Below are 18,836 nucleotides of genomic sequence, written 5' to 3'. Positions count from 1 at the left end.
ACCCCATCTTTAAGTAGCTGATTTGAGGTGTGCTGACATCTGAGAATAACTCATAGGCAAGCACATGTTCTCTGAGTTCTCTATGTTGTCTGCACCTCAGGCCCTTGGGGCCGCCTGCAGCGAGATTCTTGTCAGGCAGGCGGACTCTGACAGGTGACTCTGGGGACAGACTGACCTGAAACGGAGCTTGTCAGAAACCAGCTTAGTGAGTGGAAGAGTTGGATTTTACCATGTACTGCTTGGGTTCTCCCAGACCCAACCCTCTCTCTTTAGCCTTCGCATCCGCTCAATCAGCACCTGGGAAGGTGTGGGAAGGGTGTGGGCTGGGTGGGAGCCGTCGGGGTAGTCCGATGCCAGCTGGCCTTCCCTCCTGTGCAGACACACTTGCTGGCTGTCAGGGACAATGTTCCTGCTTCACAGACGTATTCAATCTCTGCGGTTCCCCTCCTAGAGTTTCAAGTACAGAGCCCGTTTGTCCTCTGCATCCCAGAGCGCTCGGGCCGACCCTCACCCGTGCCACACGTGTCCCTCCCGGATTAGATTTATCATGTTTTAATGACCTTCAGAAGAGGAAATCCTATCGTTTTTCTCTGCAGTGAGTCATCCACTGGTTTAAAGAAAAATATTTTCTTTTTTGACAGCATAATGAGGTCATGGAGAGAGCCCCCAAGGGCAAGTCCCGAGAGCTGATCCTGGTCCCCAGCCCAGCCCGGAGGAGCTGAGCTTGTCAAGCCTTCCCAGTAGGCCATAGGTCATCCCAAATGCAGATTCTAAGTTCTGGGGGTTTTAACATTATGGCTGGCACTTAGCCTCGAGTTGTTTTAAAACTCGACTCCATGCAAAGGATTTGTGACCCCAGGAGAAACATTTATGGGGACTTGGAGCAATCCATGGAAAGCTATGGAAGGTGCGGAAGGGACTCTCAGTCCATCCTCCAGCATCTAGCTAGAGCAGTCCTATTAAAAATGCAGATCTGGGGCGCCTGGGTGGCTCCGTCGGTTGAGCGGCTATCTTCAGCTCAGGTCATGATCCCAGGGTCCTGGGATGGAGCCCTGTGTCAGGCCCCATGCTCAGCGGGGAGCCTGCTTCTCCCTCTCCCTGCCCCTCTGCCTTCTTGTGCTCTCTCTCTATCTTTCTGTCAAATGAATAAATAAAATCCTGTTTTTTAAATGCAGATCTCATCATTTCACTCCCTTATTTAGAACCCTTTGATAGCTTCTCAGTGCACTTAGGAGCCAAAAACCGGACTCCCAGGGCCCTGCCTGGCTGGGGTGTGGTCGCCTGTCTGCCGCAGTCAGGGCACAGTCCTCTGTTCAGTGTCTAAACAGGGCAGGTTGGGTGTAACCTAGGAGCTTCTCCCATCGCGTTCTCCCCTGCAAGCATACACCCTGCCCGGTTCCCAGCACCCTCCTCCAATCCAGCCCAGTCCCAGCACGATCCATACCCCCCGCCCCCCATCTCTGTCCAGCTCACTCCCTGGGCTTGACTTTCACCGCACTCCTCGCCGCTGGCCCTTCCTCTCTGCACCCCCTTGTCTGTCCCCTCCTGTACTTCGCACGTTCACCTACAGGCTCTCTGTCTGATTTGCTGAGCAGCCCCTAGCCGGGTTTGGCACACAGTAGGTACTCAATAAATATTTCCTGGATAAAAGAATAAAATCCTTCTTTCAGATGGGTCATTGCACCTTCCCTAGGTCAGCATGCTTTTTGTGGGGTGTGGGATTCTGGAGCCAGTATGGAAAGGGGTCGTGGTGGGAGACAGGGGAAGGTGTGGGGGATGGCGTGCAGGTTAGTGGCTATGAGCAAAGGCTCTGACACCCAGTAGGTGCTCACTGTGTGTGCGAACGGATGGGCGGGTGTGCTAACTGGGAGGGGCCACAAGCGGGTGGGAAAGGAACTCTTCGGTGATGGGAGAGCAGGAGGAAATCTCATCTGTCCTATGTCATTGTAAAGCAGAAAGAGGTCCTTTCTGTGTGTTCTGCACCGACCGGGGTTGCTTGTGGATTGCGTATGGGGAAGGTCCTTGGGTCTGAAAGTCATAGTGCTAACAGTGCCATCCGCAGAACTTTCCTGTTAAACCTGTCCGGAAGGATCTATCCCACTTCACTGTTTTCTTTGTCCCACTCTTTTGAGCCTAGAAAAGTTGATTTGCTAACGCAGTTGCTCTCATACTTTGAGTAATTAACTTCATGGGAACTTCGCTCTCTCTCTTTCATCCTCTGGTTTGCTTTCCTGCCTCTCCGCCCGAGCTCACGTGGAGTGTTTTCCACTGCTTCTAATGACGGGAGGCTTGCAACTCTGCTGCTTTTAAATATGGGAACCCGTGATAATTATGTGCTTCTCGGGGACTGACTCAGCTCTTGGGGCAAAGCCTTCATGCACCATGGGAGTGGAGACAGTGCGGTTGTGGGAATCAGCAGCGTCGTTCAGTTTCAACAGTTCAGGGGAGCATCTGGTGAAGAAAGACATTAAAAGCATGGAAGTTGTGGCCCACGGGTGTTATTATTTCTCATGGTGCCGTCACTCAGCCACTAATCGGGCCTATAGAGTGCAGCAGCGAGACCAGAAGTCATTGGATGCTCATGCATAGATAAAGAAATAATATCAAAGTTTTGTCCGTTGAAAAGTCCACCAGGACGTAGTAGTCCAGAACCCTGGGTTTTGCTCAGACTAAAGACTGCCTCAGTGGGGCAGCCTGTGTAGAAAAGTGTTTAGCGTTTTCTTCCTCGAAAGTGGCATTTTATTATTATTTTTTTTTTACCCTGTCCCTGGAGCTGGATGTTATGGTCCCCCTGAGAACTGGGGGCATGGAGACTGTGGTTTCTGTGACCCATGTTCTCAATCGCTCTATGGGAAGTTTTTGACTCTGCTCCCTGTCCTTGGCACAGACCGTCTATGCCTGAGCACAGCAGACGTTCTGGACGGATAATCCGCCATTGAGGAGGGCAGGGCTGTCTGCCCACCGTGGGGTGTTCAGCGGCAACCCTGGCCTCCCTCCACGAGATGCCACTAGCTCCCCCTTCCCGTGGTGATGACCAAAAAGGTGTCCAGGTATTGCCGTATGTCCCTCGTGGGGCAAAAATCACCCCCTGTGGAGAACCACCACTACTAGGCTAACCCCGTGACTCATTTACTACCATCTAGCCTCATCCTCCACCTCCCAGGGAGTGTTTTGTTTTTTTGTCTGCTCAAACCAAGTATTGTTTGAAGAGTAAGTTTTATTTCCTTGAGAAGTGAAGATTAACCTGAAATTATTTGGGGGGGGGGCACCTGGCCGGCTCATTCAGTAGGGCCTGCGACTCTTGATCTCAGGGTCTTGAGTTCAAGCCCCACGTTGGGCATAGTGCTTGCTTAAGAGAAAGAAGTTGGGCACCTGGGTGGCTCAGTCGGTTGAGCATTCAGCTCTTGATTTCAGCTTAGGTCCTGGTCTCGGGCTGAGAATGAGTCCCCCATGGGGCTGTGAGCTGAGGGCGGAGCCTGCTGGAGATTCTCTCTCCCTCTGTTTCTCCCCCGCTTGCACACACATGCTCTCTCTTAAAAAAAAAAAAAAAGTGATTTTCGAGATATCCGTATCTCCATTTCACTTTGCTAATGCAGATAAACTGCAAGGAAATTTTAAATTTTTCCTGAGGCCATAAATTGGACCCCTTTCACAGAGCTCTTAAGTTTTATAGGTGGTAAATATATAAATGAAGAGTAGAATTACCATCAGTTTGTTGATTTCAGTTTCTCTCTGAACACAAGAGAATTTGCTCTGGACTTGGGACATTGTCTCTACTTAGTGTTGTTTTCATTTGGTGTTCGGTTGCCCCAAACTGCAGACCGTAGAAAGTGGGTCATGAGAGAGAAGCAGGAAGAGGGTCTCTGATACTGTTGGTGTGTAGGAAGTAGGTCAGCTCAGAGATGGTGTCAACCCCAGAAGCCATGCACCTGCTGTTAGTGGCCTGTCTCCTTATGTTGATGCAACAGGATAAATTCTGGTGATTTCCACCTCTTTGTTTCATTTTTGCCTCGTATTTTACTTGGGTTTTATCCCCATGCGCCCTGCTGCCCACTAGACTGTGAGTCTTATGAAAGTGGGGACCTTATCTCTGTTCACACTGTGTCCCCTGCTCTTAGGACAGAGCCTGGTAAATAGTAACAGCAGATAAATGGATGGATGGACGGATAGATGGATGAATGGACGGGCATATGGATGGATGGATGAACAGGTGGACAGATGGATGGATGGATATTATTACTACAGACTGTTTTTCTTTATCAATATTGATTATGAGTCGAATGTACAAATAAATTTTTTATTTGGTTGGTCCTTGTGTCACACTTGAGGATGATAACATTCTCATTGGTCCCCTTGAATTTAATCTCTTGGCCTACCTTGGTTGGTCCAGTCCACACACAGTGCCAAGACAGTCTGAGTCAAGGCCTTTTTCGCCTCTAGCATGGGGCGGGGTGTGCCCCACAGGGTGACTGTAAGTGGACCAGATCTCCCTGGTCTGGGACCTGAGTCTGGTGGCCTCTTTCATACTCAGCCACCCCCAAGCTCTTCTGAGCTCGTCTGTCCTCGGGCCGTACCAGCAGTCTCTGCCCTGGGCCTTGGCCCTTTTATTCTGTCATCACTTGCTTTCCCTTAAAAACTCAGCTCTTGGTTAACACCATTCTGTTTTGATTAATTATTCACATACGAGCATATTGTTCTCGTCGATAATATGCCTTTGTAACTAACTGATCTCAATTAATGTTATGTTTAGGGTGTTTGGCATCTATTTCCCAGCAGACTATACCTCCTTTTATTTCTTATAATCCTTCCTCCTACTCTTTCCACTGAATAGGACCATTTTCTGCACCCAATTAAGCTTTTAATAAATGCTATATAATGAAGGCAGAGGCGGTGCCAGGAGCAGTCTCCACCACTGGCTTTCCAGACATTTAGAAAATTCTTGTAAACCCCAGGGGACAACCCTGTGATTCCAGGATATTTTGTTGGAAGCTGTTACTTTCAGGATTCCATTTGCAGACAAAGCCAGTGGTTCTTGGCTATATATAAACAGGCATAACCCTGTTAGTCCAAAAAAAAGGTTTCAGGCAGTTAAGAGTCTCTTTATAACCCACTTAGAGATTTTTTTTAAGAAGTGTTGTTTTTATTCTTTCCTGATTATTCTTGAATTAATAAAAATTTCTGTAATAAAAAAATTTTATTGTAACATCTCCCCAGTTAATCATTTAATGTTCTTCTTCTTTTCAAGATCTGGTCTTAATTTTTTGTGGGGGAGGGGAGACGCGGAGGAGAGATTGCCTTATCCATTAGAATTCAGTGTAGATCCAAGTAACAGAGACATAACACACAGAATAGTTTCTTTCTCTTGCTTTCTCATAGATGTATAGAAGTGGCTTCCCAGGTGTAGTATAGTAGCTCTGATCTGCAGAGCTCTTAGAGATCAGGATTTTTCTAGCACATTGTCCTTCCATCCCTATGTGTGAACTCCCAGTCCGGTGAGGGAGCTAGTGTTCTAGTCGTCACATCTGCATTCCAGGCAGTAGGATGGCGGACGTGACAAAGAAGAAAGGAGGCCGGAGAACTATTCCTGTGTCTTCGAAGGGAGGTTCTGGGGGGTTGCTTTATGATGTTTCTGCCTATGGTATACTAACAGTAAAAGAGGCCAGGGAAATATAGTCTTTTTATGTGCCCAGCTAAACCAGGAGTCCTGTTAATTTCCAAGATGGGATCATACATACAGAGGAACATTGGGATGTCTTCTCTATGGCTGCCTCGTGCATCTCCCTCCTGAACAAACTTTCTTCGAGTTCATTTCAATACATTTTCCCTTGCTTTCCAGTAACTTCTTATAATCTTATAAATATTTTTTAAAAGAGAACCATGTGTTGTAAAAATGTATAAAATATAAGAAACAACATAAAAACCATCCATGATTCCACAACCTGAAGGTAACCACTGAAACAGTTTCATGTAAAAGTTGACTTTTACAGACAATACAGAGCAAGCAACTTCTGCCTACAGAATATTAAGATGTTCTTAAAAATTCATTATATGCTACTGTATATTCAGTTATTTCTTCAGGAAACATGTTTAAACATCTCCATAGTTCCCCACATCTTATTAAGTGATGTGTATGATTGGAAAGGGAGAGCTGTGAAGGAAATATTAAAAATTAATTTTGTTGCTCTTAACATCCTTAATCAAGCACAGAGAGAAGACCTCCACAAGGGGGGGAAGTTGGGAAATCCATCAGAGCCTCCTAAAATGCTATATTTGTGTTACTGTACGTGAAGGTACCCCTGAAAGCAGGAGGTAAAAATGACACTGGGTGTCTTCACTTAATTATAGAACATACAGTGGACAGTTGATTGCAGAAATGACACCTTGAGAAACCCAGGTTGCTTTATTTAGGTGCTGGGGATAGAATGCGGGTCCTGTTCTCCTTAGGATAGTCTGATTTAAGCAGCATTAGGAAATCGTCAAGCCCAACATGGTTAAATTCTAACCTTTCCTGAGTCCCAGATGTAGAAGTCCAGAGTTCGTTTGGGGGATAATTCAGCATGACCTTTTGTGAAACTTCACAAATAACTAAAGATGGGCCGGCCGCCAGTTAAGTTTCACTGAAAAATGTGATGTGCTTTGTTGTGTCCTAAACCCTGACATCAAGTTGCGCATTAAAAAAAAAAAAGAAAAAAATGGGGCACCTGGGTGGCTCAGCGGGTTAAGCCTCTGCCTGCGGCTCAGGTCATGATCCCAGGGTCCTGGGATCGAGCCCCGTGTCAGGCTCTCTGCTCTGCAGGGAGCCTGCTTCCTCCTCTCTCTCTGCCTGCCTCTCTGCGTACTTGTGATCTCTGTCAGATAAATAAAGAAAAAATCTTAAAAAAAAAAAAAAAAAAAAGAGGGGCGCCTGGGTGGCTCAGTGGGTTAAGCCGCTGCCTTTGGCTCAGGTCATGATCTCAGAGTCCTGGGATCGAGTCCCGCGTCGGGCTCTCTGCTCAGCGGAGAGCCTGCTTCCCTCTCTCTCACTCTCTGGCTGCCTCTCCGTCTACTTGTGATTTCTCTCTGTCAGATTAGTAAATAAAATCTTTTAAAAAATAAATAAAATAAAAATAAAAGTAAAAAAAGCATTTTGAAGAGAAATAGATAAAACAAAAATTAACCTTTTCTACAGAAAATGGGCAAAATAACTATGTTAAGAAATACACAGGAAAATCTTGTGGTTATACCAAAATATTGATATTTCTCCTAAAGGGTGAGAGCTGAGTGACTTTTTTTCATTCTTTCAATGGCCTGGAGGTGATTTTTTTTTTTAATTAACATAAGCATGGTATACTTTTGTAGCTGGAAAAAGGCGGGGTGTTTCAAAGAACTTCTTAGCAAGGGCAAAGGCTTGGTTGGGATTAAGACTTAAGCATAGCTGCTTGTAGCTGGTGAGGAGCCAAGGGCCGGGCAGCGCCCCTGGACCAGCCGGGACTGCGGGGCGCTTGGAGAACCTGCTGGGGACAGTGGCCCTATTGTGCCTGGAACTTCCTCAGGTGACCGAGGGTGGGAGCACACACCCTCCCCTTTGGAAGTGACGGGTCCCGCGGACACAGAGCCTCTGTGTGGAGGTGTTTAAGCCGCCGGCCGCATGTGTGCGCCGGGCCGCCACCGGCCCGAAGAACACACGGTTTCGCCAGATCCCGGTTTCCTGTTTCCATTAAGAGAGCGGGGAGTGCCGAGCCGCTGCGGGCGCCGGGGGTGGCGTCCCCGGAGCCGCCGGAGACTTCATTGGTGAGACCTGGGCCTATGGTGTTCGCGCGTGGCCCGGCGAAGTGTGCACGAACGCTGAACCTCCTTTCCTTATGGGGTGAAGACCGACGGAGGGCGTCCGAGGCGGGGCCGGGCCCGGTGCGAGCCGGCGGGGGAGCGGGCGGCGGGGCGGGGGGCGCTGCGGCGGGCGCGGGGCTGGGAGCGGGCCGGACGGCGCGGCCGGCGCCGGGTGTCTGCGCCGCGGGGAGCGGAGCCCTGCGGGCGCCCGGGACCGGGTGAGCTACTGACGGGATCGGTGGGCGCCCGGGAGGAGCGCTGAGCTGCCGGCGGCCATCGGGCGGGTGGGGAGCGGAGCGCGGCCGGCGCCCCCGCGGACAGGGCTTTTCGGGCGCCGGTGGGGGTGCGGCCGGCTGCGACCCGGCCCGTGGGGAGCGCAGCGCCGCGGGCGCCCCCCTCCCCTGGAGGTGCCCGGCGGGGGGGTGGAGCGCAGCAGGCGCCGGGGAGGGGGTGGGTGGCCGCCTGCCAGCGGGGCGCAGCGCGGGGCGGGGAAGGGGCTGGTCCCTGGGCTGAGCCCCCTGTGGCCTGGAGGAGCCACAGCCCAATTTTAGAATCGCCGGCTCCCGGCTCCTGCCCGTCCGATCCGCCTGCGTTTGCTTGACACCCGAGCCCGCAGCTTCTCTCTGCTTGTGGAATTCAGACAGCCCCGGGAACAGGTCGGGCTGCATATTTGGAGTGAGCACGTTGTCCGTGCGGAGTTTAAAGAGGCAAGAAAGAGGGAAGGAGAGACGCGCTCCGGTAGCATGAGCACAAGTTTCCAGGCGCCGGCTCAGCATCCGCTCACCCTTCCGTAGGTGAGAACGTGGTGAAGGCTGAGCACCTTGTTCCAGGGGAATTCTCTTTCCATGTTTTAGAACATTTTAGAAATGAAATCGAGGGCCTGGGTGCGGACAGCGAGAACAGTTTAATATTGTTTTAAATCAGGGCACGAAGAATACACAACTCTGTTGCCTGGCAGTCTTTTTGTACCTTTCTTTCCAACTTTTCCGAGGAAAGAGGGCAAATGCGAGGCGAACGGTTTACTCAAGAGCGTTCACGCGGTCAGGTGGAAATGCTCAGCAGGGTTTGGACTGGGAAGGGCAGGCAGGAAACCCACAGTGCTGGAAGGTCTTGACAAGCGGGCTGGGTTTTTATACCCAGGATAGGAGCAGGGGTACAAATGGCTTGCATTTTCACTCATTGCTTTCGGGTACTTGGCATAACTCAAAGAATGCAGAGCTTGTTATGATGATTTTGAGGAAAACACATTACTTAATCCTACAATTTAAACAAACAAAAACGGCCTTGCTTTTCAACTTGAAATGCACAGCTCAGGTCACTAGCAAGGTCTGTGCCTTGAAAAAGTTCTTGCGTTTCCTTTTCTAAATGTTTGGTTTAGCCAGAAGTAGCATTTACTGAATCGCCCCCAGGGATCCAGTGTGTGGAGTATAGGTTTGCTTTTATTTTCATTCTCTTTTGCATCTGTTTGGATATGTTAAAATGCAAAACAGGGTGTTCCTGGAGTATGGAACGGTATGTCCAAAAGAAGTCAAAGAGGAGGAATTGGGGCAAGGTTTTGGTGGCAGTGGTGATTTTAAAAGGGAAGACACAAAACAGAGTTGAAGTCTGTTCTCAGACTGTGTTCCTGCGTCAGTCATCCGGCGCCCCTTGGTCCTGGCTCTCTCAGGGAGGGCTGGCTCAAGGCAAACTATGATCTTCTGGAGGTGGTCGGGCACCAGGGCTGCCCTTGGCCGCCCTTTAGAAAGGCTGCAAAGCCCGCCTAAGAGTGATTGCTGTGAGGACTCTTGTCCCAGGCTTCCTGGATCTGTGCTGATTTGGTCTGTTCTTCCAACTTTGCACTTTTGGTGCCTCCGTGTTCACTTCATAAAAATAAGAGTCTTCAGGACTGCTTTCTAGACTTCAGCGGACTGTAGGCAACAAAAGACATGATCCCCTCGAAATGCGTTCAAGTCTTTCCAATACATTCTTTTCAAAAATAAAGTGTTTAGTGAGGACTTGATGTATGCTTGGCTCTTTAAAAACCACTGTCTCATTACATTCTTCTAACAACCTTATGAGGTAAATACTTGTATTTCCATTTTTACTCGGGGAGAAACTGAAGTTCCAAGGGGTTTATTTATTTTTTTTTTATAAAGATTTTATTATTTATTTACTTGATAGAGATCACAAGTAGGCAAGAGAGGCAGGCAGAGAGAGAGGGGGAAGCAGGCTCCCCGCTGAGCAGAGAGCCTGATGTGGGGCTCGATCCCAGGACCCTGAGATCACGACCCAAACTGAAGGCAGAGGCTTAAACCACTGAGCCACCCAGGTGCCCCTCCAAGGGATTTATTAACGTATTCACCCAGCTGTTAAGTTGTAGATCCAGGATTAGAACAGAAAGACGTCTGTCAACTCCTAAGTCATAGTGGTCTGCTACACCGCACCATACACAAATACTAGTGGTTTGTTTGGTTTTATTAAAGATTTCATTTATTTATTTATTTATTTGACAGAGAAACACAGCAAGAGAGGGAACACAAGCAGGGGCGTGGGAGAGGGAGAAGCAGGCTTCTCACGGAGCAGGGAGCCTGATGCGGGACGCGATCCCAGGACCCCGGGATCATGACCTGAGCCGAAGGCAGACGCTTAATGACTGAGGCACCCAAGCGCCCCTCAATTGTAGCTTTTATAAACAAGTATATTATATGGCATTATAATATTCTCTTCTCGCTCTCCTAGGGAAAGCAGAGGGTGTTCTGAATGGAAATCATGACAAGGAACAGAAAGATCCTTATTTTGTGGAGACCCCCTACGGTTATCAGCTAGACTTAGATTTCCTCAAGTACGTGGATGACATACAGAAAGGAAACACCATCAAGAAACTGAACATCCAGAAGAGGCGGAAGCCATCTGTGCCATGCCCCGACAGCAGGACCGCGCCGGGCCAGCAGGGTGTGTGGACTTCCACTGAATCCCTCTCCTCCTCCAACAGTGATGACAACAAGCAGTGCCCCCCCTTCCTCCTCGCCAGAAGCCAAGTGACATCGACACCAACCCCAAGGCCCCCTGCCCCTCTGGAGACCTCGCCCACTTTTCTGACCGTCCCAGAGAGTCGGCAGCTGCCTCCCCCCTCACCACAGCTCCCAAAGCACAACCTTCATGTCACCAAGACCCTGATGGAGACCCGGAGAAGACTGGAACAGGAGAGAGTCACCATGCAGGTGGCGCCTGGTGAGTTCCGCAGGCCCAGGCTGGCCAGTTTTGGAGGCCTGGGCTCCACGGGCTCCCTGTCCTCCTTCCTGGGTTCTGGAAACCACAATCCCACCGTGCACCCACTTCAGAACGGATACCAAGGCAACGGGGACTACGGTGGCTATGTCCCAGCTGCTGCCACCACGTCATCCATGGGGAGCTCCATCCGCCACAGCCCCCTGAGCTCAGGGATCTCCACTCCAGTGACCAACGTGAGCCCCATGCACCTGCAGCACATCCGCGAGCAGATGGCCATCGCCCTGAAACGCCTGAAGGAGCTCGAGGAGCAGGTGCGAACCATCCCTGTGCTCCAGGTCAAGATCTCGGTCCTACAAGAGGAGAAGCGGCAGCTGGCCTCGCAGCTGAAAAACCAGAGAGCTCCAGCACAGAATGACATCGGTGGCATAAGGCCACGGTCCTACAGTGCTGGGAACGCGTCCCAGCTGGAGGAGCTGTCCCGGGCCCGGCGGGGTGGCGGGGAGCTGTACATAGACGATGAGGAGGAGATGGCGAGCGTGGAGCAGAGCGCGCACAGCATCCGGGAGTTCCGGCAGCTCGCGGCGGACATGCGCGCCCTGGAGCAGAAGATCCGTGACAGCGGCGGCGAGGCGTCCCCGGGGCCCCGGGAGGGCAGCGAGTACCGCTCCGTGGCCGTGGGAGGTGACGAGCGCATGGACCACGTGGTCGTGTACCGCAGGGGTCCCGGGACCTGTCGGGATGCCGCTGTGGGGACGGTCGCGGAGACGAGGAGCTGCGGGGTCGGCGTGACAGAGGCCATGCTGGGGGTGACCACGGAGGCCGACAAAGAAATTGAGCTGCAGCAGCAGACCATAGAGGCCCTGAAGGAGAAGATCTACCGCCTGGAAGTCCAGCTCAGAGAAACCACTCATGACCGCGAGATGACGAAGCTCAAGCAGGAGCTGCAGGCCGCCGGCTCGAGGAAGAAGGTGGACAAGGCGGTGACGGCCCAGCCGCTTGTGTGCAGCAAGATGGTGGAGGCCGTGGTGCCCACGAGGGACCAGATGGCTGGCCGGCACGTGGATGTGGCCGACGCGGGCGTCGGGACCTCCGTGCAGACGTGGAGCGTGGCGGTCTCCTGCCAGCCCGCTTGTGAGACCAGAGCCACGGGGCCGGAGCTGCCCATGCATCGGTGGGTCATCAAGGAACGGGTGGAGACGCGGGACCAGGGTGCCGGGAGGTCGGTGGAGATGAGCGACCAGAGCGTGGGGGTAGAGATCAGCGTCTGCGAAACAGGCAGCAACACGGAGGAGTCTGTGAACGACCTCTCGCTCCTCAAGACCAACCTGCATCTCAAGGAGGTGCGATCGATCGGCTGCGGAGATTGCTCCATTGACGTGACCGTCTGCCCCCCGAAGGAGTGCACGTCCCGGGGCTTGAGCACAGAAACTGTGCCCCAGGTGGAGGCCGCTGTCATGGCGGTGCCTGCGACCACAAGCCGGCACACCAGTGCGGTCTGGGAGCAGGTGGACCAGTCCACCAACACCGAGATGGCCACCCTTGTGGACTCGTGCACCAACACCTCCCTCAACACTTTGGACAAGCAGACCAGCACCCAGACCGTGGAGACACGGACCGTGGCCATCGGAGAAGGTCGTGTTAAGGATGTCAACTCCTCCACCAAGATGCGGTCCATTGGAGTGGGAACGGTGCTCTCCGGCAGCTCCGAGTTTGACAGGCCATCGGCTGTGAAGACCAAAGAGTCAGGCGTGGGGCAGATAAATATTCAGGACAACTACCTGGTTGGTCTCAAGATGAGGACCATAGCTTGTGGTCCTCCCCAGTTGACACTGGGACTGGCAGCCAGCAGGAGGAGTGTAGGTGTTGGGGATGAGCCTGTTGGAGAGTGTGCAGAGGACCCCCAGCCCCAGGCTCCTTCTGGAACGATGAACGGCTTGGATCACTACATCGAGCGCGTCCAGAAGTTGCTGGCGGAGCAGCAGAAGCTGCTGGCTGAGAACTACAGTGAACTGGCGGAAGCTTTCGGGGAGCCGCACTCCCAGATGGGCTCTCTGAACTCGCAGCTCATCAGCGCGCTGTCCTCCATCAACTCCGTCATGAAGTCGGCAAGCGCAGAGGAGCTGAGGAGCTCGGAGCTGCCAAAAATGAGTCTGGGTCAAGTCACAGGTAGGTGGCGTTCCGGGGGACCTGGGGATAAGGAAGGGCGGGGATAACGTACTTCAAGGGGGTGTGGATTTTTGTCACCCGCTTGAATCATTTTTTGGAACCCGGAGGAAGGCTCAGAGTGGTCGTGGGTAGAATGAACACCAGGAGTCACAACTCGCCAGGAGCTCTGCTCATGCCCTCTGTCTGAGGGTTTCACGGGGCTCAGGCGGAGGACGGTGGCTGGGAGCAGAAAAGCAGGCTCAGGCTGGCTAGCCTAGGGGCTGCCTTCCGGGGCTGCTGGTTTGCTACGATGTCTTCTAGTTACGCATTTACTCATTTTACGCAGGACAGCGGCCAAAGGTCCCACAGTGTTTGTGACAGGCATGAAGTGTTCTTAATTAAAACCTTGACGGAGGCAGAGAGATTGCATTAATTCATTTATTAATTGAGCAAATAACGATTCTGTTGCTGCTCTTTGCTAAGCCCAGGTCTAGGCTTCGGTCCTCATGATGCTTACATTCCGGTTGAGGACACTGTGTGTCAGGGGGTGACTCGTGCCCTGTAGAAAAGAACTCCAGTTACAGGGAGAGTGAGTGTTGATGGTCGGGGGTGGCGGCGACTGGAGATGGGGGGCGGGGGGTGTCCGGAAAGGCCTCTCTGATAAGGGCCTCCGGAGCCAGAGAAGGGACCTTCTCCAGAGAAGGGTCGATTGTGACAGGTGCTTAAGGTGTTGCCTTTCTCATCCTTTCCATATTGCGATTCCTGCTCACCACCACTTTTTCTTAAACTGAAACTAACTGAGAAATCACCCTGGAAGATTTTATGACCTATAATATTTCCCTGCGACCCTGTATGACCTGGAGAGGAAATACCACCCCCCTTTACGGTTCACTTGTAAAGTGGGGATTCGAAGGGCACCCATCCTGTGAGGTGGTCAGGAGAGCCCTTTGTTGTCCTAGGTGGTGTCGCTAGTAGTGTGTCCCGTGGGGCTTCTTAGGTTGGCAAGCTAAAGTGTAGTTGAGGTTTGGGAAGCTACCAAAACACGCCCTCCGCTCTGACCAGGTGCTGCAGGTAAAATGAATTCAGGTAAACGCTTCAGGTGATTTGATGAGTGCACACTGAATTTAATTGGTTGTGAAAATATGCCGTATGGACTGAATTGTGAGTAAACCACTGACACATGTTTACATTCCTTGTTTCCCTTTACAGTCAAAAGGGGAGTGGTTAAAACAGACTGAAATTGATTCTTTTTCTGTCTTCCCACGTGTCCACTTCCAAACCTGAAATCATATTTGTTTTTCGTCAGCGTTCTGTGGGACAGATAGTTTATTGTCGAAGAAAAAACCAACCATGACAATGACAGTTGAATGGGTGAGAGGCTTCTGCCTTTTAGAGTCGAGTCTAGTTAAGTGTACAGAGGGGTCATTTTAGAGTAAATAGGATAAAAATGACATGTGGACTGAAGCAAAGGCTTAAGTAATCATAGGTCTGTTTCCACTTCTTTTTAAAAATTCTGAGGTCAGATGTGAAGTCAAAATAAAACTCTTAAATATCCCCAGACACAGTTGGTACAGTGGGGCATCCGTTCTAAGAACATTCTCCTGCCAGCTTCCTCCCTCCTCCCCAAACGGGGGTTTCCGTTTCACATTCCTGCCAAAAATATTTAGCTGTACCCTTGTGATCCTCTGCCTGACACCCTGAGCGTCAGGAACAGGGGAAGGTTTTGCCTGGCTGTACGATGGTGCGTGTTGGTCCCTTTCCAGTCGCAATGACATCGCAGACATTCCTGTGTAAATCTGACCCTGCAAATGAACGCCTAATTCATCAGCTCAGGTGGAGGAGACCTGCAGCATTCAAACAGAAGTAGACATAATTTTTTTTTTTTAAAGATTTTATTTATTTATTTGAGAGAGGGAGAGAGTTGAGAGCATGAGTAGGGTGAGGGGCAGAGGGAAAAGCAGGCTTCCCGCTGAGCAGGGAAACCAGTGCGGGGCTCAGTCCCGGGACTCTGAGACCATGACCTGAGAAGGCGGACACTTAATTGACCGAACCAACCAGACACACCAAAAGTATAAATGTTTTTAATAGCACTTCTGTGGTCACGGCGGCCGCTCCCTCTCAGAGAACAATTTTAAAGTTTTTCTGTCATCACATCACATTTGTATTCTAATGTCCTAACGCAGAAGGAGTTAGATGAGGGCAAAGCATTAAACTTTCGTTACTTAGTGTTTGCTTTCGTTAGTGTTTGCTCTATGGACCGAAAACTGAAGTAGCTTGATATGGTGCAGATTTTCAACACTGGGAAAGTGTTGGAAGTGTGGGAAAGTGTGTCAGGTTGCCCTGGGACTTACTGCGGGGTCCAAACGATGTGGAATATTGTTCACACCCAGTCTAGAATACGTTTCTGTACCAAAAGGCATGTCCAGCGTAGATAGACATTTTCTCCCCCAAATGAAATGATGTGAAATTGGAGTTTGACCTCACCAAAAGAGCATATAAGTGATCACTTACAGGAATCTGGTACTGATTTTTTTTTTTTTTTTTTTTTTCTAAAGCTAGGTTTGGGCTCTGAAGCCAGACCTTCTGGGTTCAGGTTCTTTCTGTGCCCCTAGGACAAGATGTCTTTGTTTCCTTCCTGGGGTTGAAGTGAACATTTAGTGGGTCACTGTGAGTAAAGCATTTGTAGTAGTCTGCAGCCCCGAGCGTAGATGCTCAGTAAATGCTGGCTGTCATTGCTGTCACTGTTTTTACTACTTCCAGAAATGGAAATGTAGGTACAGAACAAATTGCCAAGCAAAATTGCGCAAATGGTCTCGTGTTTTTCATCCAAATGTTTATCTTCATTGTTCTGGCTGACCCCTTTTCCCTTCATTTATTATGCCTCCCCAACTAAGACTTTTATCAAGATAAAGAAAGATATCAGTACAAATGGGAAAACACAGAAGAAGTAGAATAAATTTTCAATTCTGAGTCATCCAGAGTCTGTATAAAAGCTAAAAACAAAGCCTAAATTGAATTATGCATTTCTGCCCAATCCAGAGACTTCTCGGTTTTTCTAGATTGGACGTTTAAGGGCATCCTTTTTTTTTTTTTTTTTTAATTTTATTTATTTATTTGACAGAGATCACAAGTAGGCAGATAAGCAGGCAGAGAGAGAGATAAGAGGAAGCAGTCTCCGTGCTGAGCAGAGAGCCTAATGCGGGGCTCGATCCCAGAGCCCTGGGATCATAACCCGAGCTGAAGGCAGAGGCTTTAAGCCAATGAGCCACCCAGGTGCCCCTAGGGCATCCCTTTTAAAAAAATTTTTTTTCAAGTGGGCTCCACACTTGGGATGCCTGGGTGGCTCAGTCAGTTACGTATCTTACTCTTGATCTCAGCTCAGGTCTTGACCTCAGGATCGTGAGCTCAGGCTCTGTACACACCGGGCCCCACACTAGGTGTGAACTGTACTTTAAAAAAAAATCAGAAGCTTAACTGACTGAGCCCCTGGGCTCCCCAAAATGTTCCTTTTTCATGGGCAAAAGAGCATTCTTTTTTGTAGCACCATAATGCCTAACACACCTCCTTCAATTTCTTAAAATAATAACTGGGATATGTGCTTATAACGAATTAATGGTTCTGAGAGCTTTTAAACAAAGACTCCCTCATGCTCTCTTGGGACAACCCCTTGTGTGTTTGGTGGGTACAAGTGTGTGTGTGTCTCTATATTTTAGAGATGTAATTTGTTTTTAACAAAAGTTGAATCTTGCATGTTCTATCTGTGTATTTTTCACATAAAAGATCACAGACATTGTTCTAGGATTCAAGAGACCTAGTCATCATTTTGCCACAGCTGAATTTGTTGATGACCAAAGATAGTCTGCACTTTTTTTCCCTCAGTGTTCTTTTTTTAAAATTTTAATTCCAGTATGATTAACATACAAGTGTTATATTAGTTTTACGTTCTGAACATTACTCAGGCTCAGTGTATTTTTAGTTTCCGTCACATATTTCACCCACACACACACCCCACCTCCTCTCTGGTAACCATTGGTTTTCTATATTTAAGAGTCTGGTTTTTGTCTGTCTCTTGTTTTCTTTGTTCATTTGTTTTGTTTCTTAAATTTCCACATGTGAGTAAGGTCACACAGTATTTGTGTTTCTGTGACTGACTTATTTCACTTAGCATGATACACTCTAGCTCCAGCCATGTTGTTACAAATGGCAAGATTTCATTCTTTTTGTGGCTGAGTAATAATCCCAGAGGATATACATACCACATCTTCTTTACTCATTCATTGGTCAAGGGACACTTGGGCTGCTTCCGTAATTTGGCTTTCGTTGGTAATGCTGCAACAAACATCAGGGTGCAGATATCCATAAAGCACTTTTTGATTCCTTGTGGTGATAAGTTTCCTGTACTTAATATTTTCTTCTATGGAATTACAAAATTAAGAGGAAATAAGTTTCTGTTCTCACACAAACCTTAGGAAAAAAATGTTTATTCTTCCTGTAAATCCATCGGATTGTTTTGGTTTGAGGAGTAAGTTAATATTTATTTATTTTTTCCTTTTTCCCTCAGGAGAGAGAAAATCATAAATGAATGACTTGCACTTACAAATACTCCCAAACTATTTAACTATCTTTGAGCAAGCACAAACAAAACTATCTGTAACAGTGTAATTTCACTGTCTGCCAGTTTGTAGAAAACTAATCTCTTATACTCAGAAGAACTGCTTTTTAAATCAGCTTCCATATTTGTACTCTTGATTATCTTGGGTTTATTTAAAAAAAAAAAAGTATGAACTTGAAGTCATTCCCATAACTGTGAAAGCAATTTTGTCGACAGAGATCTGAGCCAAAGCACAAGCAGGGAAATGAAGTCGTTACAGAAATACCATTCTTAGTGAGTTTTCTCTTAGCTCAAATAATATACCATCTACTTGCCCAAGGACTTGGAGGTTTTTTTAATCACAATTTCTTAAATACTTTAAGAGCATCTTATAATCTGGACAAAATGCTTCTGAAACCCAGCAGTATATAATGGGCTGATGGAGAGGAGGACCTGCTGACCCGGAAGTCAGAAGAGCTGACCCGGAAGTGGTTCAGGAACTTGCAGCATCGGTTGAGAGAGGAAGTGGCGGGGCTGCCATGTCCTCTTGTGTCATGAGAAAGTTGGATTCCCTATTTCTTGCTTGGCGCCCTTAAACCAGAATTATTCTCTAAAAGTAGCTCTCTTCCAAGATTTACCTGAGAGCATGTTTTTCTCAAATTCATGGGTTTTCTGCTGCCACCCACCATCACCACTGCCACCCAGTAGGCACACGCAGGTCCTATTTCACAGAAGTATTATCGCAGTAAACTACCTTAGAGCAAGGCCTCTTGATCTGGGAACCATTGCTTTGTGAACAGTTTTTGAAGAAATTGAACACTTTTCATCAGATTCTCCAAAGAGATAGCTGACACTCAGAAAAATTGAAATTGCAGATCGGGGGCATCCGTTACAAACCTTGGGGAAGAGTACCCCCACCCAAAGGAAAATCTTTTACAAGGGCGTGAAATCTGTCCACCACCTTCATGAACCCGTCCACGGACACATGCGTGAAAATCTTCTCTTTTAAACTGATGCTTTATTGTTTTTAGTGGGTGTTGGTGACATGGCTGTGCCGCTCCGGGAAAAGATGCGAGTTTACTTC

At 49.0% G+C, this 18,836-nt stretch overlaps 1 protein-coding gene across 13 annotated transcripts in view; it reads left to right on the top strand.

Moving 5' to 3' along the window:
- KANK1 (KN motif and ankyrin repeat domains 1) overlaps positions 1-18,836 on the top strand; it is a 195,250-nt gene that overhangs the window by 154,854 nt on the left and 21,560 nt on the right. For 11 of the 13 annotated variants that reach the window (XM_082696619.1, XM_082696625.1, XM_082696614.1 and 8 more), the window contains one exon: positions 10,525-13,182. In XM_082696619.1, the coding sequence (XP_082552745.1) occupies positions 10,525-13,182 (2,658 nt within the window). Of the gene's footprint in view, positions 1-7,537; positions 7,888-8,461; positions 8,601-10,524; positions 13,183-18,836 lie in introns of those variants that run through there. The other 2 variants (XM_082696617.1, XM_082696616.1) reach the window with 2 other exon arrangements.

Source organism: Mustela nivalis, assembly GCF_964662115.1.
Source record: "Mustela nivalis genome assembly, chromosome: 13".
NCBI classification, from domain to species: Eukaryota; Metazoa; Chordata; class Mammalia; order Carnivora; family Mustelidae; genus Mustela; species Mustela nivalis.
Note: the sequence above shows the minus strand (reverse complement) of the source record. Positions and strands in the feature narration are given on the sequence as shown.